The sequence below is a fragment of the Pocillopora verrucosa genome, chromosome 5 (genome assembly GCF_036669915.1).
Source record: "Pocillopora verrucosa isolate sample1 chromosome 5, ASM3666991v2, whole genome shotgun sequence".
Lineage (NCBI taxonomy): Eukaryota > Metazoa > Cnidaria > Anthozoa > Scleractinia > Pocilloporidae > Pocillopora > Pocillopora verrucosa.
In genome coordinates this window covers 27,199,598-27,226,342 of record NC_089316.1, presented here as the reverse complement: position 1 = coordinate 27,226,342, position 26,745 = coordinate 27,199,598, and the positions used below count along the sequence as shown (strand labels likewise).

The following is a 26,745-nucleotide window of genomic DNA, read 5'->3' as shown; positions in this document are numbered from 1 at the left end:
ACCCAGCGATCCACAATTGGTTAGGATTTGCATAAATATTAAAAAAGTCGAATCCACATTGTTTTGTTTCGCGGTGTGACGTCGCTGTTTTACACATCTTACAACACATCGATCAAGAAATTTCTCAGACAGATTCACTTCTTTGGTAATATTCCACAAAGCTTAATTGCCAAAGTATTCGGAGTACGTTTGTTACTCAACGCTAAAAATGTTACTTTCCGATGGTTCCCAATTGCGGACATGACTATCTTTGTTCAATATCAAACAGATTACATCTATCTAGAAAATCATTCTGCACTGAACAATTCTTTGGGTCCAGTATTTTCAGTGTTACTTTCATGAGTTTCCAATATTGCAGTTTTTTCTTCATCAGTGCCTCCTTCTTTTTTCTCGCCGTTTTCGGGACCAATCTTCTCGTAAAGCAGTGGACGACCAGCATCGGGTGACTCGCGGCTACAGCAGTAATTCCCCATCGCATTCAACACACAGTTCTCAAAACGTAAATATCAGATGAAGAGTCCTTCGCTATCTTTCAGAGCTCTTGAGCATCAATGATTCAGAATACCAGTTTCCTCAGAAACTTAATCCATGATATGTATTTCCACGTTTTATCTGGCGGACAACAAAACATATAAATTGACTCTTCTGCCACGTATCCTGTGACCTCTTTAGACTCCGATGGCGATATCTCGTCAGATTTGTTTCCAGTCTATCCTCCTCAAGAGGACTCCAATCGAGTTTGGTCTTGTTATTCTGTATTAGTGAAATTGAACTGACGAACGCGAGAACGAGGCTCTCCTAGTGCCCAGGGTCAATAAAGAGAATTAAATGTTTGAGATTGGTACGAGATTAACAGATAGGAAAGCAGAAATTACACCCTACAAGAATGCTTCGCATGAAATTTTGCAAGAGTCAGATTCTACTTTACCAAAGGTATAGAGGAAATTTAAATGTAAATCCACTGAAAAAAGTAATTTTCAGTTAATAATTCTGTTTTGAGGTGAAGTTGTAATTTCTGAAACTGCGTTCGTCATCAGAAAGTTTTAATGGGAATTGACGACCTATGATGCTGCAAGCGTCTCCACTTGACTTCCATTGCATCGAGGACTCTACACGAAAGTGGGTTTTCAAATCGAATTACGGGTTGTAGTGTTTTCAGTGCGCCTCCTATTGGAGGTATTAGGTAGAACTCATTACCACTTCCAAGCTTAACAACAGCAGTAATAACAGTTTATGTAAGAAATAACAGTTTATATCCTTTTAATTCTTTTCCTTCATGGATCTTTCGCTCTTTTTGTAACATATGACACTAAAGTGGAATATTTCCACACAAACTTCGTTCTCATACTGAGTTTATAACCTTTCCGTAAGTAACTAATAAAAATATTTAAATTCACTTCTTTCAAGGTCGGTCAAAGTATCTTTTAACAATAACATATTGTATTTTAAATAGCTTCATTAATAATTAGAAGCAATAAATATTTCTATAACTTGTTTGTGAACCACGATCTCTTTGTTGATTCCTCTTTCAAAAATGTGTGCAGTTTCTCACCCTCGTCGAAGCTGAGTTTTTATCCCAGCGTTCGGTTTTGGATTAATCACAACTTGTATGAAAGGCGGAGCAGTTGTAAAGGATGACTGTTCCTCTCTCATGACAAGAGGGAACAGAGGGATGCTTTAAGTTTTTTAACGATCTTGAAAGCATCAAAAGTTTTATCAATTTGACCTCGCACGCGGTATGTGAGTCATAAGGTCAAAACACCTGGTGACCATCTCTGCTGGCGTCACATTAGCGAGCAAAATATTCGACACGAAGGTGATGAATGGATTATATAGGGAGTTTTAGGGTGAGAGCTGTTTTTAACCTAAACGTTTCTTTTTTCCCATAACAGCGCAAAGATATTTTTAAGAGGAACACCTTTCAACTACAATCCTAGGGATCTAATGTGCACATTTTTCACAGCGGGAATACTCCCGTGTTGAATTAACAATGTCAGCTACCTAAAAAACGCGAAAGGAAGTAACAAAACGCAAGAAGAACGTAAATCTTTCTCCTTTCCCCTCCGAAATTAAAAGAGCCTAAAGCAGTAGCACGGGGGGAAAGGGATTTCAACTCTGCGGGGGCCGGGGAGGTCTCTTGAGGTTGGAGGATGTCTTAGATTGTACAACAGGTTTACTGGTATTCCAACAAGATTTCTGGATCGCGAAGCCGTCTACAGAAATTGATAAAGTCTTGGACGGAATCTTCGTAAATTCTTTGCCTCCACTGTTATACCTTAGATAAAAACAAAAACAAAATGATTAAGCTACGTTTTCGTGGTAACATGGTAAAATAGGATTCGATTTAGAGATTGATACGTAGTGCTGCCGTAACCGACTCGGTTTCAGTAGCGTGAACGAATAGGAGAATTACAACCCCTCTACACCATCCAAGGCAACACCAGAGCATTTTTTCAGGTTTAACTGACAATTTTTCAGTAGCTTTTCATACAACTCAGTGAGAAAGGCACCGCGAGAAGGCGTCTTACCCAGAGGCAAAATACAATAATTCAGCCTGGTTTCGAACCCGGATCTCTCGCGTCCAAGTCCAGCACGCTACCCATTAGGCCACCAGTACAAAGAGACGCAAATGTAGGTCTTACTTACTTGTAAAGACTTTCAATCATTTTGTTTGTGATAACACGAGGTCCTATTCCAAAGATTTTGAACAGCTGTGAACAGAACGTCATTAAGGTAAGATTTCACCTCGAAACTACAACAATCCCCGAAAAATTAGTTCTTTACTTAGAGCGCTTTTACCTCCATTATGTATTTAGGAAGTTCCTTCTACTTTAAGATGCTTGTTACTCAAGAAAACAAAAAAAAGTCTCCTCTAAAGGCTTTAAAAGGATCAAACAAAGAACTAAGAGGACAAGACGTTACTTCGTTCTACACAACTTCCCCCCTCCGGAAATCAAAAAGCCTTTAGTAATACAAAAGGGGGGATATTTCATCTTTGCAGGAGTCGGGGAGGTCTGTTGAGGCTCGAGGACATCTTACAATGAAGCACAGGTTAACCAGGATCAACAAAGGAACGACTATTAACCTGATCGTTTTCAAGGTTGTGCACATACATCCCTCGGAACTTCAGACCGTCTTTGAATAAAATCATGAAGTGATGGCCATCAGATTCTGAAATAGCCTAAAAAAAAAGACGCAAAAGGTATTAATTACTCCATCCATTACAAGGACCACAGTTTCTGGCAGTTTATCTGTCTATTTGAAAGAGTATTGAACTCGTAAAGAGAATTCAGCTTCTGAATATTTCTGGAGGTGAAAGGCATAATCCTTTGACACGTTAAAGTGACTAGCGTCTAATTCTTCTTACAATATCACCACTGAATCATACATTAAGGTCATGAGAATTAAGGAAATGATCACCAAGTAAGGAAACCCTTGATTGTTAAACAAATTCTCCTTGTCAGCACCTTAGGAAATGCATGGAGAACAGAATGGAGAATCTGCATACTGATGCTAGGGTGCAAAGGATTTAACAAACCCACAGAAGACAATAGTGTCACTTTATCGTCAAAAGGATAACATCTCTACAAACCTGTAAACATTTTTCCTTCTGATCTTGGTTCACTGTGCCTGACAAACACACGTGGGAGATGGCATTAACGATTATTTTTCTGTTCGACTTCCCGCTCGGTTTTACATAACACTGTGGACCTGACAAAAGAAAAATTAACAGCTATGTTCAGTCTGTATTCTCTAACAACTCCCACCACAATCAACAAGTTTAAAACGTACCACTAAATTCCGCAAAACCAGAAAGTTGCGACGGAGCTGGCGCTAAGTAAGTGGAGGTGTCATCATTGACATCATATACATGTTGGGGGCCTGGACGACGAAAAGTGGCGTACGAGTCTGGGATTCGAGCGGGCTGAGCCTGGGCCTCTCTAAGTCTCAGTTCCTGCTCGGCTTTTCGTCGTTCTGTTTCCTCTTGACGTAACCTCTCCTCTTCCATTCTCTGAAGCATTTCTTTCTCACGTTGTTTCTCTTCTCTCCTTTAAAATGGAAAAAAGTATTTAGGCAATACCATCAGCCAATCAGATCAGAGTAAAATATCAGAATAGACAACGAAGACTCGACAGCCTAAAGCGCGGGAAAACAGGGGCGACCAAGTGACGGTTAATTTCAGCTTGGCATCTGATTGGTTCAGTAAAACCAGAGCAATCCCGGAATCCTTTTGGCACACAGTTGAATTTTGCTCCATTTGCTATTAGCTATTTGCCCTATTTTTTAAGTCATACTTGTTTGAAAGCCAATTAGACCAAGAGAGAGGTTGACATTTAAAATTCAGCGTGAAAATCTTAAAAATTGAGTTAAAGTTCATTTCTGATTATTTTCTTGGTCTTTAAGAATTTTGTAACTCCATTTACCGCCTCTTTTTCTCTAATTCTGCCTCCTTTCGTGATTTCTCCTCTGCTTGCTTCTTTTGCCGAGCCTTCATGAACCTCTCTCGCTTCCGTTGTTGTTCTGGAGTCAATCCCTGTATTGATGAAGAAAATAAAGATATACAGATTGAAAAGGTCAAGTTTTCATGAAAGGATTGGTTCTTCTGCAATTTCCCGCCTAAGCTAACCTTCCTGTCCCAAATACTTTACCTGAGGCGCAAGATTGTCGTCATCGCTGATAAACATCGCCATTCCTTTCTTCTGCGGGGTGTGAATCTCAACCTCAATCTCTCCTGTACCTCCAAAGTTGTTCGATTCTTCTTTAGCGTCATTACTCTCGGATTCTGCGTCAGGATGCACCAATGGGGGCGGTGTAAGTACTGGCCCAACGTTCACATCCCAGCACTTTCGCGTAGGACTGGGGCGGGAAGCCGCTGGTTCGTGTGAAGCTGGACGTGTTGGTCCCGGCGTGGGCCTGAAACCGACTTCAACCGCTGGCTGGGATGACGGACGCGCTGTTCCCTGATTATCAACAGGTGGATAATCAGACAGACGAAATTCACGAGTCTCAAGCCCTGCATTGTTTGGAGGACTGGACTCCAGTGCAGTAGCAGGCAATGGAGAGTTTGCTGGGGACGACCAAGCGACGGGAGGCGAGGGTTGATTGGGAAACTCGGGCACAGACTTTCTCGGTGTTTCGTGGGAATGAGGCGTCGTGACCGGAACCATCTCCGGACGCTTTACCTAAAAGTTTAAAAAGCATTTACGATGAAGAGAATTCTCCTGATCTAGGAATCTAAAGGAGCGTAAGCTCGGTTTGTGCGCTTGTATTCTTCATTACTATTCAAACAATCAAATCTAACCAAATTAACGGTTGTAAAACTTTACCAAATGTCGGCTGCGCAGAACACGATGATTTCCAAATTACTCACTCACCTCAGTCCCTTCTCCGACGCCCGGACCTCCTTGTGCCTTTCCAATAACATACCAAAAGGCAGTCTGTCCCAGTCTCCGTCGCTGGTCTTCCCACTCGGCCTGGGCTCGATGTTTCTCTGCCTCGATGTGACGCCGTTTTTCCTCCAATTGCATGCGCAGATAGGCGATCTGTGATGTAACAGCTTGTTCATTTTCGGCTTCGTCCTGTTCCGGCTCTTCAATCTCACCTAAGAGCAAAACATTGATTAAAATCATCTTTGAGTGCTTAGCACTCCTTCAAGAGGTGATGAGGGGAGACAATCACCCATTGCAGGAAACCCCCATCCCCACCACCAGGATTTCATTAAATTTCCTCCTGGGGTGGGGGGGGGGGGAAAGATTTACTATAACAGTAAAGCATCTTGCCCAAGAACACAACACAATGACCTAGCCATGTATTGAACCCAGACCTCTTCGTCTGGAGTTCAGCACGCTAGACACCAGGCCAGCGCCTCCCGTGACGAAGAGTGACCCTGGTGAATATTCCAAGGAGCGCCACACGGCTGAGAGACTTCTTCATGTAACTCGAGCATCATTTTCACACCAAAAAGTCAAAACATTATATTAAACTGTTAAGTTACGCGACTCTTACTGGCTGGTTCTGAACAGAAAACAAGAAGAAAATAACATGACTTTTTACCATTACATTTGCAAACAGCCCTGAGTCTGCAAAATCATGACTACAAGAGACTCCTTTCGCTAACAACAATTTGCTGTAGTCATTAAAAAACAAGGCCTTTGGTTTAACCTTTAATGAGTTATCAAAGGTTTGAACCTGATCACTGATGGAACTATCAGGTTCTACTTTCCATTTCAAACAAACCTTGAAAATCATCAGGTAAGTCAGTTACTTGATCAAGAACATCCGCAGGTGACATCCCACAATCCCCTTCAGCATCCATTAGACTCTCAATCTTGTCCAGAACGCTTCCACTTGCGCGCCAAGTGGCACGTTCTCGTGAGGGTGTGCTTGTAGATACAGGTTTAAGCCCCTTTGCAGGAACCTTATCTGACGACGACGAAGTATCGTTAGATTTATCTTCAATCCCTTGCGCTTTCCCGTCAGAGTTTTTCACGTTAGATTCATCATTACTGACATTCACTTCTTCAACTTCATTGTCCACAAACTGAAATTTGGACGTATTTTGACCCTGCTGACCGCTCGAGGAGTAAAACTCAACCACAAACGCGTCAGAATTAGTTCGCAGTGACGCAGTTTTCTTTGATATTTGTCGTTTCGGCTTCGGAGGCGACTTCTTTTTCACAGAGTTGTTAATCACCGTTTCTTCTGAAATTTCTCTCGATTTATTCTCAGCGTTATCTATAATTTCGATCTTTTCACTTGTTTGCATTTTCATCTCACAGTTGTTCGAGACTTTTTTCAAAGCCTCGATTACAGGTACACCCCGTGAAACTTCATGTTCTACCGAGCCGCTCACGTGATCAAGTGTGAACGTTCGACGGTTTTCGTTGATCGTCGTGTCTTCGGTGAGAACAATTTTGTCGCTTGGTGCAGGACCCACGAGTTTTGCCAAATCTAGTTCTTCGTTCGAGCTATCAAGAATGAGCGTGTTGCTTCGGTTGCGCGGCGAATCCACACTTTGCGACGAAATATCGTAGTCGGAAAGTGACGAGATAAATCCGGAATCGACCGATCGCGGTCGGACGTCACTCGAAGATGAAAGCTGTTCGACAGGTTTTTCAGATGCAATACTGTCTAAAAGGTCCGCTAAAGAAGTACCAGTTTGAAATGCCAGTTGCACAGCAGAAGCTATATCATTTAACGAATGAGCTTTTCGCATGGGTGAGGAGTTAGGTGGTCCTTGAGTGGAAGGGTGTGATGACTGCTGACCAGCTGTTTTATTACCGCGATCAATAACTTCCGAATGGCGTTTTCTCTTTCGGTTTCCTTTCCCAAGAGAGAAAACCTTCACATCCTCGCCCAGCGCAGTTCTTGAAAATTCCACCAAATCCTTGGCAAGTTGATCCAGGGCTTGTATGACAGGAATCCCAGCTTTCGTCTTGTCTGAAAGCGTCTTTGATACGTCCCCAAGGGAATGAGTGTTCCTCTCTGACGACTTTTTCTCGGTCTCATCGTGAATGAGTTCCGAGTCGGATTTGGAATTCAGTCGCATTAGATTAGTTCTGTAAGTTGTATTTGCTTTGGCCACAGGTGTCACACTTTTTAGAGCTTCTACAACTGGGATCCCTGCCGCTGTGGCGTCGTCAACAGTCCGCGAGACGATGTCTAACGAATACGTACGGCGATCAGATTCTTTACCTTCATTAGGAGTCTTCGGCAAGGTTCGAGAGGATTCGTCAATAGTTGGGGTTTCCCGAGAACTCTCCAAACTTGTTTGCCCACGATCTCGAGCCATTTCTTTGGCATTCGCCTCCAGCAAAAGCTCGCAAGCTGAAGTCAAGAAATCTAACTTCTGCACAACACCTAAGCCCTTTGCTTTACTGTCGCTGCTGTTTACTTTCTCAGGGGTGGCTTCATTTGTTTTCATATGTAAAGTCAGTGGCGATAACATCTGCCGCTGGCTGCCATCATACAAGCGTAACTTAGTTCCCTCACCAATTGTCTCAAGCGGACTGGCCAGCGCGTAGGTTTTTCTGTTAACTAGTTTTTCTTGCCTTCGATGGACGGCATCAGGCGTTCCTCGGAGAGAGACGCCATCTTTAGCATGTGTAAGCTGCCCTAAAGCGTCCACAACAGGGAGACCTCTCTGTTTTGCCTTCTCCAGTGAATGACTCACTTCATCCAAAGTGTAAGTCTCTCTGTTTTCACCGCCTCTCTCTGGGATCTTAAGTCTTAGTGGACTCGATGACTTTTCTTTTGACAAAGACTCTAGCGCTTCAATAACAGGCATCCCGGTGCTCTTAGCGCGCTCCAGCGACTTCGATACATCATCAAGGGTGTATGTGCCTCGCTTCTGAGCCCTATCCCCAGTCTCTTGAACTAGCTTGGTATTTTTAGTTATGTTTTGGAGAGCTTCAACCACAGGGATACCATTCTCAGAAGCATTCTGAAGTGAAAAGGAAACTTCATCCAGCGTATAAGTTCTTCTGTTTTGCTCAAACTGGCGAGTCTCTTGAAAAGATTGCCCTTGGCGGCTCTTTGTTTTTGACAAGTGTTCCAGCGTTTCAACAACAGGGATCCCCACTTTGGTACCAACTTCGACAGAATTGGATACATCGTCGAGATCGTACGTGCCACGCTTTCCAGGTGTCTCGGAAGAACGTTCTTGATCAGATGACAACTGTCCCCCATCATTAGACGATTCATTCCGGTCAGTAAACGATCGCCTCCTGTCAGAATACGATCTTCTACGATCAGAAGCCGATGGGAAGGTCACAAAAGTCAAGCAATCCTCCAGTTGTTCCAAAGCATCCTCGAAACAGGCTTCGATCTCGTCCCGATCGTCATGTGGCTGTGCTTCCACATCGGGGTGTGCACTGAGACGGCAAAAATTGTCGCCAGCAGAAGCGTCACCATGAGCACGCGCAGGGGTCTTCCCCTCCTGGGTTAAGTTATTCAACGTGACGGAAACTGGAATTCCTTTCTCTACGGCCTCCTCGATCGCGTGAGATACTGAGTCTAATGAGTAAGTGCCTCGGTTTTGGGGTGGTTCAGTTTTCACTTTGTCTTCACATGAAGCATCAAGGATCAGATGAGTCTCCTGATCAGAAGCAAGCCGATCTAACGCCTCAACTGCCGGTAGACCATTACGCTCGGCATCTTCTAGAGTCTGCGACACGCTGTCCAAAGTGAAGGTGCCACGATTTTGGTGAGTCACAGTATTGAGTTTTTCTTCCGAGTTTGCCTCAGTCGATGAAGTGGACTCGTGTTTAGACGCAAGCTGATCTAACACTTTCACTGTAGACACGCCCTTCTTCTCCTCGTCGTCTATGGTCTGTGACACAGTGTCAAGAGTGAACGTACCACGTTTTTGAACGGAATCGGCCAAAGCTGGTGAACTGTCAGCATCACTCCCGACAGGCGATTGCAATTCTTCGCGTTTAGCGAGCTGATTTAAAACTTCAATGACAGGTACACCTTGGTCAGTTCCCCTTTGTAACGACGATGAAACTGCGTCTAAACTGTATGTTGAACGTTTCTCGGAGGCTACAAGTTCCTCTTCTGACGTCAAAGTCTGCTTTGCGAGCGCATCGGTAGTACTGGGGCCTGGATGATATTCTTCATATTGGGTTGCCCGTCTCTCTTCTTGTTCTGTCGCACAATCTAATTCTTTCGCTACAGTTTCCAGAGTGAAAGTGCTTCTTTTTTGAGAAATTTCGTTTGACAAAGATGTCGTAGCAATGTCTAATTCCACTTGACTTAGTTCAGATTCCTTCTTAATCAAAGAGTCGTTGAGTACATTGACCACAGGTAGCCCACTCTCAGTGACATTAGCTTTAGATAAGGATACAGACTCCAGAGTGAAGGTACTGCGTTTTGTGCCACGCTCGCCTGACTCCACATTTCCTTTTTGTCTCGCTTCTTCCTTACTAGCAAGTTCGTCTAAAACCTTAACGATCGGTGTTCCCTGATCTGAGACTGAATCTAGAGTGAATGTGTTTCGTTTAAGCAGCTTCGGTAATTCAGAGCTATTGTTATCTTCCGAATCCTCTAGCGCACTAATTGGCTTGCACGGCTTCGAGTTCTGTTGACGTCTGAGGTTAGAACGCGTTCTCAGGGCCTTGAATGGTGATTGCATCAGAAAAGGTTCATCCTTAGCGCGTTTTGAACGCGGTTCATCTTCAAAGCTGACTTCAAAGGCTAAAGCTTTGTCCGTAACTGCCCCAATTTCTTTATTACCAGCAACCGGTGATTCTAAAACAATTTCCTCGTTTTTCGATTCGAAATTATCAGTTTTAAATCTCGACAACACACGAGGAGGCGGGCGACTTTTTGTCGCATTTTGGAATCCCACATCGAACGCGATGCTATTTTTTGGAGAGATCTGGGACATGTCAGATTCACGTTCTGTCTTCGACGATTCTTCGTTCGATTTTGGAGATTCACCTCCTAGGTCTGTTTTCACTTTTTCATTTTCTTCGTCTTCGCGCGCTCTAACGGCAGGTTTGGTAAAAGGTTTCTTCACCTGCTCTTTGCCCGGAATAACACCCAGTGTTTTCATTCCCGAGGCGGCTTTAAGCGCCGCTATTCTGTCACGAATACTCCCACCTGTCTGAGCGTCTGGCTCGAGACTAGACTCGCTGTGAAACATATTTCTTTCTTTTTCAAATATCTCAGTAAAGGAACTACATTCACCATCTAAACTAGTCGTTGTACCAGTATTCCTTAATAACGATCCTGATTCAACTACAGGTGTGTCATCTTCGGGACCAAAACGAGCACTTGCTCTCAGCCTCAAACCCGCGGGCTCCTCTTTGGCTCCATTTTCTTGCAAATCCCATGGAGCTCCCTCAGTATTGCGCATGTGTTTAGGGCGGATAACCACTGTTGCTACGAAACACGATCGCCCATGAGATATTTCGCCAGCAGCAAGTTCTGTTGAAGCTTCTTTCTGCATGCAATCTGAAGGGACGACGAAAATTAAAAAACTTTATCATTCGAAAATAAATAAGAAAAAAAAGAAATATATTATGGAAGGTCAAATTTCGACAGAGATTGTTTGAAGCATTAGGGTCGGCCTTTGCATGTAAGAACTGATGTACATAACGCTATACCGGAAAAGAGATTTTCAAGTTCTTAGCCGCTAGGCATAAAGGTAGACTAAAAATTTCAATATTATCGTGATTTTGCAGCCCATTTTAGCGTTCGATACAAATAAAACTCTAATAATTTATTTTTCTTTTGTAAATTAATGTAACTTGCGGGAAACTACGGTGAAAATAACTTGGGTTGCTATTTGTAATCAATAGAAAAAGAAAACATTATGTGTATCATCTAGTAAATATTTGCAGAAACGTTTTTTCATTTTCACCAAAAGAACCGAAGTGAAGAGGTTATTTCGAAAAATTCTGCTCGAGAAATTCAGTTCATTTTCCGAAAAAAACAAAAAAAGTTGATAAATGAAACAAACTTTCAGCGTTTTCCCTTAATTAGGTAAACATATTAGTAATTATCTTCAAAATAATCATTTCACAACGCTTTTGGACCGCAAATAGTTCTTCTCTTTCTCACAAAACGGATTAACTTTACGCCAAAAATATCCATCATGAGGAAAAGATACAAAATCTATTCTGAACGAAATCGATAAATTGGAAGGCAATATAAAAGTGAGCATCTAACTCCAATATACATGCATGGTACTTATTACTTTCATATTTACAAAAGGGCGCCGAATAACCCTTGACGAGCGAAAAATGTTCAAAATGTAAACTAGATGAAGATAATTTTGTCTCTCATAATACATTCATCAAACTTGGCTCAGTAAATAGAGGATAAAAGGCAGAATTAAACAAAAACAAACATCTCTCTCCCTTAGATATAGAGTATGGGCGAATATAACTCTATAACAGAAATATTATGAATATTGCATGAGTGCTTTCAATGAATTGATGATATTTTGTCAAGCACGGTTGAGTTCGATTTCACCAAAAAAATTACGTGACATTTCGGATATAAAACAATTAGAAACAATTAATAAAGTCAAAAAAAGCTTTCTAAAAACTAAGAGCCTCGTTACGATAAAAGTACACATCTTGATTCTGTGCTGACAAAGAATGTCGATGCAATGAAGAAAAACACCGCAGCTAAAAAAGTTCCGTATTGAATCCAGTTTAATATTAACTGCTAACCTGCTACAACATATATTTAACACGAGATTGAAAGACGAAACGTTTTAGCGAATGTGAAGGTTGAAAGCCGGGATAAAAAAAAACACAAGGCTCCTGTACAAAGATATCAATAAACAAGAAATCTACCTTGAATACTTCTTCACCGAGCATTAGAACCGCTCAGTGTGGTACACTCAAAGGAACAAACAGCACCAGATTATAAACACGTTGGTTTCCGGTGGTATTCGACAGGTCCTGTGAAATAACTTCTTCGATCTTCCCCGCTTGCTCGCTTATTAATACGTGAACTTCTCGGTGGCGTTCCCTCTAAAGTTAGATCACAGAGATTGACGAGATAACGCAAATCAAACGCGGTCAGAGCCTCGCCAAGAAGTACTCTAGGAAGAAAAAACTGCGCGTGTCTGTCTGATGAACCAGTGATGTTCACAACACAACAGCCGTGTTAAATGACGAATTCACTATAAACGACTGGAAACTATTTCTGAAAGATGACGATCGAATCACACGCTAAGTCCTCTCTTTCTAGCAGATGACATCACCGCCGTTGAATTTATGAGCGACATTTCCTACACAACATCCAACAGTATGAGCGAAGCAACATTACAGCGCTTATGTAAAAAAACAAAACCACGATCCGTAAGTCTGTTTACAATTTCCCGATTTCTGTGTTTCCTTCGGTTCAGTCGTCACACTCCAGGCGAACCTTGGCAAATTTGAGAGATTATTCAGTCACGGACGGCGAAAAACAACACAAGATCCGATTAAAACACTCAGAAATAAATACACCATGCCACGACTTACAAGTTAATATATTCAGTTCTTACATGCAAATTACAGCACTAAGGGCGAGAATCGCCAAGTATCAACAATTTTATTACCTCGCATATATTATTTATCAGTATGGTTAAAAGACTGTCGGAACACTCACCTTAAATTCACAGCGGCAGGAGAAATTTCTTCAAATCCAAAAGAGTCGGCTTCAGAGCGTCTTTGTCATACAGATGAAAAAGCCAGTGTCATGCTTTTAGCATCACTCAGGCGTGTCTGATCGATGTCGTAAACTTCGCGCGTAAACACAGTCACACAGGAGCACGAAAGGACAGTAACGCGCGGAAAAAAAATCACTGTTCGCCAACAAAATATTGACGGTAAACTGAGAAAGATACCACTAACATCCAAAAAAGATCAGTAGATCACAGAAGAACGGTCGAGTTAGCAGAAAATGCCACAACCTGGTATATAAAGCGATCGGTGGATTCGAGTTGATTACGTCCAGGATTTCTTGCCAAGGAAAATTAATTTGTCTGCCACACCTCGATGGATATCAACACCGGCGGAAAAGGGTCAAAACTGCACAAAATCCCAGCCGGATTGCCGTATTTTACCTGACCTTGATTTCGCAGTCATTTCCTAACGGCCCGAGCCAAACATCCGTTTCTCGACGTAAAATGTTCGCCGCAAAACAGAATTCATAAACATCTTTTCTGCCTGCTATTACCCTAAAGATCTGTCAATGTTGATAAGGGTTTAATTGCATGGTGTCTAAAAATTTCCCAAATGCCTTTTTAAAACTTCCAATCAAACTAAATATAGAAAAAAAAATCACCGGATGTGAAAGCAAGCCATGTTCCTCCACAGGCTAAATTAGGTTTCAGGTGTGGGCGAGCAAAGGTCATAACCACAGCGAAAAATCTGCCTGCTAAAGGGCATCATATTTCTATCGCCTGTGAGTTTGTAATGGTTATAAAGAGTTGTCAGTTTATTGTCAGCGAAAACTTGTCGTCACTTCCTTTACAAGAGCTCGCGAAGGGAGGAGGGAGATGGGGGGGGGGGGTGGTTCTTTCTATCCCCTTTCTCCCCACCCCTGCCCAGAGCGACTTACAATGCAGCGTCCAGAACCAGCCAGGAGAAGGAAAAATAGATGACAATTCCCTGTACCATCCCTTCCCTTACCTTTGTCATTCAACATGACCTGCCCTCCTACACCACTCCGGGCGGCAGTCAGCCAACTGATTCTCGCTCCCGGGCTTCCACGGCCTGTATGTCTGGGGCTGCCACACCTTCTGGGACTATCACTGTCATGACTTTTCGGGGTGGCCTGTGGAAAAAAAGACAAATATTTACTTATTTGGAATCACCTGTGCTGTTTACGCAGTTTCTGTCTTTCTAAATTTTTCTACAAATTACTTTTTCCTTACCGACATTTCTTTACTGGCATTCAACTGTTTGATCAGCCTCGCCCCAGCTTCCTGATCATCCGTCCAACTGATCCGGTGTGGATTATCACTTCCGGTTCCCTCTGGGCTATCCCGGATGTGTTTATTTGCAGTGTGCTGTCCAGTGTCTTTGCGGTCGCTGTTTGTTGAAGAACGTAGTTCGTTATGCACTGGAGAATTCCTGGTACCAATACTAACATCCTCAACGATTTGACCGGTGGGCGTTTTCCTGAAGGTCCGAGACCGCAAAATGTTTGACGCACCAGGTGAGCGAACCGGCTCCTCTTCTCCCCCTCTGGGCGTGGCGTCAGTCTCACTCTCTCCTCCCCTGCTCGGAACGGATCCTCTAACGACAGCTGTCGTTGATTCTTGTTCAGGAGAGTGGTGTAATTCGACTTGATCACGACCCTGGTTACTTTCCTGTCTCTTGGTAGATTTGGCGAATGTTGAAAATGGATCAATTCCGTTCCCTCTCTGACCTTGGAAAGAGGCCATATTATTCTGCGCCAACGTACTATCTGCTGAAGCAGCCATAAGTTCCTTTCTGAAAGTTGAAAACCCGTCTGACCGCCGCACATCCCAGCTCTCTATAACTGTTCCAGAGACTCCATTTGCATCATTTGCTTTCTTTTCTGGCGAACAATTTTTCCTATACGTTGAAAATCCGTCAGACGTTCGAAGATCTTTCATATCAACACTTGTCCTTTCTTTGAAAACTTGGCCGCCATTTGTTTCACGACTAGAGGCTAATTCCTGTTCCTGAGGCCTGTGTAATTGTGCACCTCTAGGAGAGTTTCTACTGAATGTTGCAAAACGGTCTTCTTGTGATCTTTTAAGAACCTGGTTACCCTGCATTGAATTGCTGCCATCACCAAGACTTCCACGTTTGCCATTGTTATAAGTTCTATAGTCTTGCGTAGCAGGATTAATTTCATAACTTTGCACAACACCTTGATCAAAATCAAACACGAACGCTTCCGCTTTCTTTGATCGGTTGACAGATGCACAATGGGTTTGCGCACATTCGTTTTGGTTACCTTGTTCTTTGGAGTTTTCAGTTGGAGCGTTTTCCTGAGTCCCGTGCGAGCTCGACAAAGAACGTTCGTAAATTACCACATCTCCTGGGCTGTCCAGTGCATGTAGATCACGAGATCGGAGAACAGCCTCTTGTCGAGTGTCATCCCGTTTCCCGCGAGTTAAAGCGGGTACAGGTGAATGCACAGGCGAAGTCTCGAGTGAGTCCCGCCTCCCGTCTACGCCTTCGGGTGCGAATATCTCTCCCACTTCGTCTTCACGCGCGGACAACACGTACGGTCGAAATGCAGACAAATTCTGGCTCACATTAGTACCTGTCTGGTTGAGTTTTCTACTTGGTAAAACGCCGTATAGTTCTGAATTTGAATTCACCCTGGGACGAGTTTCCTCAATGCTTGCGTTAATGACAGGGATACCAGCTGCTTTGGCCGTTTCCACAGGAATGTGACCAACTGTGTAGCTACCACGCGCGAGCTGTTCGAAGGACTTACTCCTGGATGAAAATTCCCGGTTTTTGTTTGCTGGCATTTCGTTAAATCTGGGCGTAGCACTAGGTTCAGGATTACCAGAAAAGTCATCGTCCTCATCGTCATCTGCGACTAAAGTGTTGTCTCTGTCCTTAAGACTGAATCGTTGCATCTTCCTGTCCAATGTATTCGCAGGGGAAGTTGTAAAAAACGCTGGCATGAACGGCGCAACGTCTAAAGGCGAGCACGGGCTGCTTGGGGCGGTGGAATTCGACGCCGAGTTTGGATTTGACGCGATAGACGGACACGGCTCTGTCGTCTCCGTTATAGGAGACAGCTGATCCGTTGGAACTTCCGTGGGTTCGTCAGGAACATCAAGGCGCGTGCGCTCCGTAGGATTCCTAGGACTGCTGGCCGCATTATTGCGGGCGAGCATTATAGGATCGTCATCGTCTTCCATCTCTATTACAGGTTCATCCGGGATCTCTCGTAACTTATCCTGTGTGAGCCGCTGCATTACTTCCAGTCTAAACTTATTCATGTCCTCGCTACTGACACTCGTGTTAAGTTCGTCGTCGTCGTCGTCGTCTTGAGATTCGGACGCATTCGGAAGTTTGCTCGGTTTTCCGAACCTGCGAGGAGTCTCAACACTTCTTCCCGCCAGAATCATGGCCTCGATCTCCTCAAACTGTTTCAGTTCTTTAGTTGAGATGTCGCTCATGCAGCTGTCACGCACACTTGTGTGACTAACACCTGAGGACCAAGAAGACAATGTTCTGTTTTGGCTTTTTTCGCGGAATTTTACGGTTTCTAAGATTATCGAAAGTGTGTTTTAGATTTTTAACACTTAGCAGTCATATGATAAATTGCTTATTGACTGGGTGGGAGGACCGGAAGGGAAATATTTGGCTCTCGGTCATGACATATTTCCCGTGCTACCCTTCCATATAGTCAATAAGATAAGGCCATATCGGGGAGTTTAAGAATTTATTCGTGTGACTCCTTCTACCTGAAGGCAAAGAATTCTGTCTTTCTATCGGCTGTTCTCCAAATGGTTTCATATTCAGACTGTCGGTTGACTTGGGATTGGACAACAGGCTGTCTTGTGATGTGTGTTCTTCACGGGTAGCTTTTGAGGACATCACTGGTACATGGGTCCCACGGGTATCCCTCTGGAGGGCACCACCTTCTGTACTCCTCTGAGGAACACTGTTTGTTAGGTTTGGTCTGATAAAAGAAAATTGGATTTGAGATACATGTTAGCTGGGTGAAATAAGAGACTTGGGGCTATAAAAAGCAATCAACTGTGTTCTCGGCGATCAATCGCACAAATTCAAACCACTGCATTTGTTTGAATGATCGCAGTGACAAAACTTTTCCTGAAAATTTCCCATGTCGCAGGAGGTGGGCTTTACGGCAATTTGCCATGCGATGTGCAAAAGTGATTTGTCACTTTGTGTGTCCTGGCCTAAACAAAGAGCTACAGACCAGCTCCCTGTCCTCAAGGGCAGAGTAGCAATGCATTTGGGAAATGCTTGAAAGTGTTCCCCAATCTCTTCGCTTTAGTAAATATAGGTACTTAACCCATTACACCCTGACATCAATATGCATATTCTCCATACTGTTAACTATACATGTCTTTAGGTGTTGATGAGGAGAATTTAATTGGCAATGACAAGTACTTCTTTAGTTGGTGATCATTTCCTTTATTCTCATGACCTAGATGTGTGATTCAGGGGTGATATGGTGAGGAGAAATTAGATGCTAGTCACTCTTAGGGGTTCAAGGGTCAGCCCTCAAGAGACACTGCACTGCTGTAGCCTTTTGGCATAAAACCCTAACAATTTAACAGCACACTGTCACCACTCTAGTGTGGGAGCTCAACACAGTGACCCCAATGCATGGTCAAATCCAGACACAGCGCAGTCAACCCATTTACTCCCAGATCCAGAGACATTACAGTGACACCAGTCAATGCTAGAATCCAGATGAAGCAGAGTCACCCCAACCTCACATGATTATGTTTCTCGTGATTTGTAAAATGCACTCAGACACTAAAACTTACCTGAAGTCAAGTGATATTCTCTCACTTCTACTCGAGGCCAGATTGGTGTCCGACAAACTTGCCCCAGTATCCTCCCTCCAGGCATGGAATGATTGCCTGGGTTCTACCTTTGCTTTATCAAGACCAGTCAGTGACTGGGAACGCTGTAAGTCATTGAGATGCAGTTCTGCGACACAAATCAAAACATTATAAAATGCATTATCATGAGTAGATTTTTAAATTAGCATTCCTCACTGATCTTGGCCCTTTTGCTCTAGGAGATAATCAGAAAACAGTGGGAGGGAAGTCAGAAAATTATCCATTCAAGGATGTAAAATCAATCCAACACCATATTCTCTGCACAGCAGGCATATGGCACTCACGAAAGAGAATTACTTCTTAGATCTTGGAAATGAACAGATTACAGGAGCTACATCACAGTTTGTGGACCTTGAAATTATTTATTCCTTTTTAAATATTTTGACTTTACTCACAAGTTAGTTAGGAGAATTTACTGTTACCTAAAGAAGTGACATACCTTGTAAGTATCTTTGAAGTATACTTTTATCTGCAAAGTTAGATTAAATTTAAAATGGTTTACATTAGCTTTTAAAATCATTGTTTCCAGCTGTTAAGTCAGTGAGCAATGCTATCACTAAAAAAAATATACTTAAAGGTTGTAAGTCTCTGTGCTTTTCAAAAACCAGAGACATGGTTAATCCAATGAATTTAGAGACAAATATTCAGACGACCAAAATAAACCACATTTCCATATTTAACTATCATGAAAATACAACATATGGTTTTGTTGAAAACAAGCTCACAACATTGATTATTGACAGTACTGTACAATTTCTGCTTAAATATATACATCCAGTGTTGTTTGTCGTTTTCACAATATTACTTGCCATAAAAAGTACAATCATGACGATCAAACCCTAGAATATTATCAGGTTTTAGAATTTAAAAAAATATTCTTGTGATGTTTTGAGACATGAACAAAAATTAGTGAATTATTGTACCTTTGTCACAATTCTCTATGGCAAATATGTCGAAGAAATAATATTTATAATCTCTCTGTAAAAATATATTCTGTTATCTGGCTGCACAAACCATGATAGTTTTGATTTTATGCGGCTTATACCTTCCAGAAAAAAGTGTCAACACAGCAACCAACTGAATTGTACAAAATTGCACAATTGTGCATTCATGAATATTTGATTTGCCTAGTTTCATTAATTTTTAATGTCAAAAAGCACAAGATATGTCCTTGAGGCAAATCATTTCCTTTACTTCCACTTCAAAAATAATTCAATTTGGCAAAAAGGAAATGGATTTCCCAAGCCCTTGGCAAATTGGAATTTATTTGGTTTTCCTCAACTTGGAAACTGGATAACAATCTATGAATTTCTACAATTTAAAAGCTAAATGCAGATAGTACAGACAGAAGATAAATTCTAATAAAAAAAAAACAAAACAAAAAAAACAAAAGCTATGGAAATGAGCTTAAGAAGCACTGAGTCCAAAAAAAGCTAAAATCTGTTAAATAAGCACTTTATCATAACATGTATTGTGACTCGCCAAGATGGAAAGGATGAAAAAAAACATTAAGTAGAAATATATGCAGGTGGCTAGAGATTATCGATGTCGTAAATCAAATTACAATAGAAAAAAATATAAATTTTACGTCATTTTGTTCTTAGGTTTTAAAATTTTTAGCGGGAGTTCAATTTAAATTGCTTGTTTAATGATATAAATGCCTTTTAAGGGATTTTAAGGATGAACAATTATGATAAGCCTTGACTGATACTTTTTCTGTCAATTGTCTATTTGACTGACAGTAACCCTATTTTGCTCAGCTTTTAATTCCCTTAAGTTCATTCTAAAATAACATTAAAAAATGAAACACAATGGTTAGCACTGACTGATAAAATAAAGCCACAATTCACTTTTTGATTTTTGATATAGGAATTAATACCAGCTTTTTTTAAAATTAAATTTACTTCAGTCAAAATGAATTTAATTGATCAAACAATTATCTAATATCATTTACTCATCTGGAATTTAATCATTAAGGTTTATTTAAACAATTTTGTCAAATTGACCAAAGCAAGAAATAACAAAAATGTCACAGTTTTAAATATAAGATTTATCACTGATATTACCTCTGACTACTTCTGTTTCTTCTTCTTGTTGCATGTCCCAGTCTTCCAGGTCAAGAGTTCTTTGCTTCTGTTTATTGCGTCGCAGTAGGAGTTGTACCTCTTGCCTGGGAGTGGTTCGGGGGCTACCATGCCCTGCAGCCATATTTGCAGGTAAGCTGTGTTTCCTGGCCTCACCTGCAAGAACAGGCCTCTGAAGTATTCCAGTAAATGGATTTTCTTTTTCATTGAACTTTTCATTGTCTTTCTCACCACCCTGAGTTGGCAACGACCCATTTAAAGGGGGCTGCTGGCCGTCATAATCATCAGTAAAATCCAGATGAAATGGTGACTTAAATGACAGTCGACTGTTTGAATTCACTTGACCATCACTTTGCGATTTCCACATAACACTGTTCTCCTGCTTAACAGCATCCAATGCAGAGCCAGTTAACTTTCCAGACAATGAGGATGATCTTTCACTTTTACTTTTCAAAGATTCTCTTGGGCTCCCATGTGTGTATTTGCTTTCATCAGAATTCAAGACTGGTGCACTGGAACATTTATTACCAATCATGTTTTCTTTGTTAGCGGTAATGTGCTGCAAGTCAGCATCTGACTTAGAGGTCTGTTTTGACACAACACAGTTTTCAGACACTGATTCCACTTCGCATTTCTGGAATATCTCAGCTAGAAGTGCAATAATGTTGGGTTTCATTGCTTGTGATCCATAAAGAAAATCTTCAACTTTAAGAGCAAGGACTGAGGTGCATATAAATTGACTGCAAAGAGAGCGGAATAAATCTAGATTGTGGACACAATCTTTGGTTGCAAGATTTTTCCCCAGACACACATCTGAAAATTAGGAAGAGAGATAAAGTCACTGCTAAGATTTAAGCCACAAACTGTACCAACTCCTCGATCAAATTAGCTTAAATTGCTATAAACCAAACCAAACAAAATAAGCTTTTGACCACACAGCTATGATGATGACTTCCACCGAGGTTGTCTAAATATCAGTAACCATACACTGCAGACAACTTCCTTCTCAGGACTACCCTCACCCAGATTACCCATGTCTCTGGTTTTGCGAAAAGTACAGCAACTCACAACCTTTAAGTATTTTTTTTATCATCTTAACTCAGAATTTTATTTACACAGCTAACACAGTGGCAGGTTGAAAATTGATGATGTCTTATATCTAACTGCAATAGTGAATAACTTTTAAGTTGAAGACTTGACTCCCAGACAGAGAAATGTGCCAAGTACATCTGTACAACTTTAAGGAAAACTGACTTTAAATAGTGATTATACACACAAGAAACCGGCCTTAAACCTTTAACCCCCAGATCAAATTTGTAATTCTCCTTACTGTCAACCATACAGTTCTTATAATGTTAGTTCAGAGAATTATGTATTAGATCAACTAATTATCACCAAATTGATATTTTTCTCTATTCTCATCACTAATCTAGTTGATATTGTATTGATATTGTAAGGAGAAATTCTGTCTTGGTCACTCGTGGGAGTTAAAGGGTTAAATACAAGAGCGCAGCAAAATTATGAGCAGAATAAGAAACATGTTCAAAAAATGTAACTGATGAAAAAAAGAAAACCAAACACAACAAATTTAAAATATAAACACACTAAATAAATATAAATAAATACAAAATTACACAAAAAGTAATCTCACATTGATGATCAGACGTACACAATCAAACAAACATGTTTGGGGTTTACATTATTATGCATCACAATGTACCTTCAATGTTAATCACTGTTGGGTGATAAAACATTATAATCCCAAGCAAACTTTTTCCATCACTGACATCTTTCAAAAGTTCTTCCATCAAAGGAAATACTGTCTGCACTTTTGGCTGCAGTTGATCACGGCGAAACCTGAATCGTTTGGCTTTGTCTTGGTTCTGTAGAAGTTGTTCTGCATGTTGCTTCTGCTTCTTCAGCTGATTTTCATTCAACACTGCTGAGATTTTGTTGATCCACAGAAGGAGTGCATCCTCCAGATCAAATGGTAGCTCTTTAGAAGCATTGAATGATGAAAATTTACTGTGGGTATCAACAAAAAACATATTTTGAGTCAAACATTAGAGTCCTGTTGTGTGGGGAGGGGACTCCCTTTTTTTTAACCACATTGGTTATAATATGGGTGATAGAAAAATGGAAGGAAAACAGGATGAAACACTGGGAATGGAAACCTGCCATAGACTGGCATCCCAACCAGGGAAGGATACAATAATACTCCTAGTTGCTTCATCCTAAGAAAACTGGGATAAGGTTCCACAAATGACTCACCTGGCTTGATTGCTGACTTTACTATTTTTACCTAAGTTTTCATGCCAATGACTTTTAGTAAGGGTAACCCTTAAAACCACAACTGTCAGTATGGTTGTAATATTTTAATTCCTGATTATCATTTCCATCTTCTGCATTTTAAACTGTTTGCTGATAAATCAAAGAAAAGTGAACAGCATAAATGATAAACAAAAAATTAAAAAATACAGTACTTGATAAATTCCCCCCTTTGCATGCGGCAACTAACAAACAATAGAAAACTTCCAAGGGGAATCTCACATAACAACTGCAATTAAAGGAACCCCACCTCCATTTTTTTCATGAGACTCCCAAGAGAAGTCTGGAGTGAAGTCAGGAGTGATACTATCTTTAAAAGTTGGAGCATTATAACACTCTCCTATTTGAGACCTGTGTAAATTACCTGACACACTGCACAACTTGTGGAACACTAACAGCCTGTGCAGAGAAGGCATTCATGAGGCAGTCCATCAAAGCAAGATGAGTTGACTAAAAACATGTTGGAGAAACAAAATTTTGCAATTAACAGAATACATACAGCATCCCTTGTTGCTAGTAAGGTAAATCATTCCAAACATCAGGTCCCTATGACAAGATCATTTGGTTTAATCAGCTGAAGTGATAATCTACCTTGGCCACCATAAAGAGTTTCTATGCTGGCATTTCAAGCATTTACCCTCCGTCATTCCATTCACTCTCAACTCAATTGCTAAAACAAAATTATCTTTGTTATCCTCTACCACTGGCGCAGCACCACAGTTTTCTAAGAAACTTACCCCCCTTTATCAGGTCCATATGATTGACATTGGTTAAGGTTGTAATGTCCAGAAATGCATGCAGTAACAAAAATGGCAAAAATTCATCTAATTGTCAAATGGGCTGAGTTGATTTCACTTCAATCAATTTGACTAAAATTTGTCAATTTTGCCGAGCAGATTTTGTTTTGACAAATTTGCCTAAAAATTGGCCAAAATCGTCAAATCCATTAACATTCACTCAGTTTGACAAAATTTGGTCAAATCTGCCATTTTTGCTCCTGTGTGAATTTCTGGACATAAGTGAAGATTGATGAAATGTTAGTTGTTCACCACAACTAAAAATAATCCTTCACTGAGCTACTCTCGACTGGACTGGACTTATTATCATTTTTTTTTTATCTTTAGTTAGTAAAGAAATAGAGAAAGATAACTTTTTTCATCTTATCACAAAGGTGAGACAAAAAGAGAACAGTAGAGTCTCTGTAGCTCAGTGGTAGAGCATCACACCATGGAATCTGAAGGTCTGAGATTCAATTCTTCGTGGGGATTCAAGGTTTATCTTTTTCCCCAGCTTGTATTGAGAATGAGCTTTACAAAATTTTTTTTAATATCTTGAAATACAATAAAGGAAATAAATAACATTTTCACCTGCACATAATATTTAAGTAAATGATCCTTGTGGCTAGGCTGCCATATCTGTAATTCTTTTGATTGCAACTAACCTGTAATGATTATTTCCTTAGTTAAATTTTTTAATCTTACAAAAGGTACCTTTCTAAATGGTTTCTTCTGCTGCAAAGCAGAATCTGTGACAGCGATGTCACCTTCCTCCACCACGTAAAATCCATGGCGTGACAGAGTCTGGAGAACAGCCCACTGACCCACCACAGGAGCTTTTCCATGAAAGATACTATTGCAGACCTGGCAATAGATCTCACCTTTGGTGAGGAATTCTGTTACCTCTGGACGAACAGTTATACGCTTCTATTGAGATAAAACATAAGGCATAATGAGACTGGTGAAAAGATGAAGTCCTAAGCATAACATCAGTATGCATATTCTCTGTACTGTTCTCTAAATATTTAATAAGGTGCTGACAGGGAGAATTGTTTTAACAATCAAGAGCTTCTTTTGTTTATCATTTTCTTAACTCTTGTGGCCTTAACCCTTTAACTCCCAGAAGTGATTAACGTAAAACTTCTCCCTACAATATCTATACATTCTTCAGCAAACAGGTGATGAGAATATTCAAACTTATCAGGTAGAAGCTGTTATCTTGATCTAGAACCAAGTTCTCATAACTAATTTACAAGGAAACGTGTAACAGCCAGAGGGGAGAATTAACAATCAGATCTTGGGAGTTAAAGGGTTAATGATTGACTTAGGGATGATATTGTAAGAAGGTATTGATAACTTTGTCATATAGTCATGTGCCTTGTATAAATGAAAAAAATGAAAATGTGACAGCTTACTAAATGTACTTGACCACCACAGACTGGTATTTTCACTTAAAATTAAGTTGGAAAATTTTTTTTTCTATGTGCCACAGCAACCAAAATGGTCATGGCTTGGATCAATGAAAATTGGAAGCTAGGGCATTATAATTTAGAAGATCAGCCCTTTATGTGACTGGTATTGAAACCTTTGTGAATTTTAATAATTTGTGTATTTAATGATATATAATATTGCCTCATCTGACTGACTGCATAATAATTGTGTACCTCCGAATCCCTCTGAATAGGACTGGTAACTTGAGAGGGGATATTTTCAAACTCTCCATCTTCAGTGGCACAAAACACCAACCAGTAAAGGGATGCTGCAAACTTTGCCTGTAAACAAATGACCAAGTAAGTAAATTACTAACTTAGAGTTAAATTTTATTTCTTAAAAAAAACATTAGATCGTGAAAGAATAGATTCATATAATTAAAGAAATGACTTGCTACAAGTTTTTGAACCTAAGGTCTGGAAAGTCAAGTCATTTTCTTTTTTTCATATTAGTGATATTAAGTGTCCAGGATTTTAAAAAAACTTGTGAATTGTAACTTGTTTGGGAAACCAGACTACTATTACTTCTAGAGGCATTCCTAACAATATTTTGGTAATATTGTGTCATCATAGATAAATTATATACCCCCTTCTAACTTTTGCACTGTGAGTTGGAGCCAAAACATTGTTGACAATTTGATTCACTCATGTACTAACATCAGTGTATAATAACGTGAGGTATTTCCTTTCAAAATTAATTATCTGTCCTCACAGATACTTAGACTGAAGTTTCTTTTGAGTGCTAAAAAAAAAAGTTTCAATAATTTCACCGTAAATTTCACGTATGTATTCCAGATATTGTAAGCGTATCACTTCTTAAAAGCTTTCACACAGCAAGAACACTTCGTATAGAACAACTTAACAAGTTTTAAAGAACTTAATTAGTGAATAACAGGTGAACACGCGTACGTCGTATCGTGAGACTTTCAAGAGTATTTGAATAACCGCTTCTGATCGGCGATTTTTATCGAAAAGTAAAACCAAAATGCAAATTGGTTGACGTACATTTGTCACACACAATAATCCAATCATGTTGACTCGATTACGCTCGTTAGATGAAACGATCCTTCACCCAAGAAACCTTGAATTTCTTCACTCAAGGAGAAAAAAGTAACGATATACAACTTTGCGCTTGAAAATGTTCATCAAACCTTCGCTTTGCTTCCCAGGAATTTGTACGGTGGCTTTCGCGTGAAGTTCTTCATCAATAATATATAATTTGCCAAAAGCTAAGGAATCTGTACCTCAAGGATTTGACATGGTTTTCTTAACAATATTCTACAAACCTCAAATGGATCGTAGTCGGTCACAGGAATCACATTATAACGGGAATTTTCCACTTTTGCGTCTTCCATGGATAATTCTCTCTCTTGTGCAAGCCTCAAATATCCATTACGTCCAATACAAGCTCAATTTTGATTCGTAAAACACCATATTGAACTCTGACTTGTAAAAACGTGCGCTGAACATACAAAGTGTCAAAACCATAGCAAGAAGCCACTTAGATTTAGATGGTACTTCCAGCTTTCTAAAGGAAAAGAAGAATTCGTGCTGGCCATTTTCCTTTAAAATATTCTGTTCCTTTGACTCAGGGCATCAAAGCGAACTAAAGGAACAAAATACTCTTTAGGAGTAGATTTGTTTTTGTCGAGTTTTCTTTCACATTTCGAACCATTCAAATTAGCCTCCACGCCTGCGCAGGTCGTCATGAATATTTTCGTGACCAGTCTCATACCGAGTAGTCCCTTTAGAGGGTTCACTTCCAAGCTCTTCCCAAATTAGGAAAAAGCCCATTATTTAATTATATCCTTCAGTGCTTATTCATTCTGTGCCTAGGTCTGCTTCGTCATCATCATGTGACAGTCATGAGTGCGCCCCGCTTCACCCACTTCCCGCCAAGAACGTCACATGTTGCGTAACAAGCTGATTTCTAACTTTTCATTGGTTCTTGCACTGAATGTTTCTCAAACAGTTGCCCAGATACTGAAATTTTGTCCAATCACACGAGGATCAATAGTTTA

The 26,745-nt window shown here is 40.6% G+C and overlaps 1 protein-coding gene across 4 annotated transcripts; it reads right to left on the bottom strand.

Annotated features, from left to right (window-relative positions):
* Positions 1-1,243: 1,243 nt before the first annotated feature.
* On the bottom strand, positions 1,244-26,395 carry LOC131777462 (calmodulin-regulated spectrin-associated protein 1-like). 4 transcript variants are annotated; one of them, XM_059093765.2, is made up of 19 exons: positions 26,011-26,395; positions 24,899-25,006; positions 23,949-24,161; positions 22,823-22,908; positions 21,851-22,155; positions 20,113-20,943; positions 18,486-18,515; positions 17,969-18,134; positions 16,913-17,130; positions 14,384-16,656; positions 14,139-14,283; positions 5,376-5,602; positions 4,650-5,183; positions 4,425-4,534; positions 3,793-4,049; positions 3,593-3,711; positions 3,086-3,181; positions 2,647-2,711; positions 1,244-2,275 (listed from the first exon to the last, which is right to left on the bottom strand). In XM_059093765.2, the coding sequence occupies exons 1-19, from the start codon at positions 26,077-26,079 to the stop codon at positions 2,110-2,112; spliced, it is 6,018 nt and encodes a 2,005-aa protein (XP_058949748.2). In that variant the 5' UTR covers positions 26,080-26,395; the 3' UTR covers positions 1,244-2,109. The 4 variants fall into 4 exon arrangements, with proteins under 4 accessions (XP_058949748.2, XP_066023159.1, XP_058949747.2 ...); XM_066167062.1 differs by lacking the exon at positions 18,486-18,515; XM_059093764.2 differs by lacking the exons at positions 14,139-14,283; positions 14,384-16,656; positions 16,913-17,130; ... (6 more) ...; positions 24,899-25,006; positions 26,011-26,395 and adding exons at positions 6,238-10,959; positions 13,114-13,655.
* Between the last annotated feature and the right edge of the window lie 350 nt (positions 26,396-26,745).

Coding starts and splice junctions, on each gene's coding strand:
- LOC131777462 (XM_059093764.2), bottom strand. CDS start 10,954: ATGCAGAAAGAAGCTTCAACAGAACTTGCTGCTGGCGAAATATCTCAT. Junction 2,712..3,085: donor ACAACCTTGAAAACGATCAG/GTTAATAGTCGT, acceptor TTCTGTTCACAG/CTGTTCAAAATCTTTGGAAT. Junction 2,276..2,646: donor ATGATTGAAAGTCTTTACAA/GTAAGTAAGACC, acceptor TTTTTATCTAAG/GTATAACAGTGGAGGCAAAG.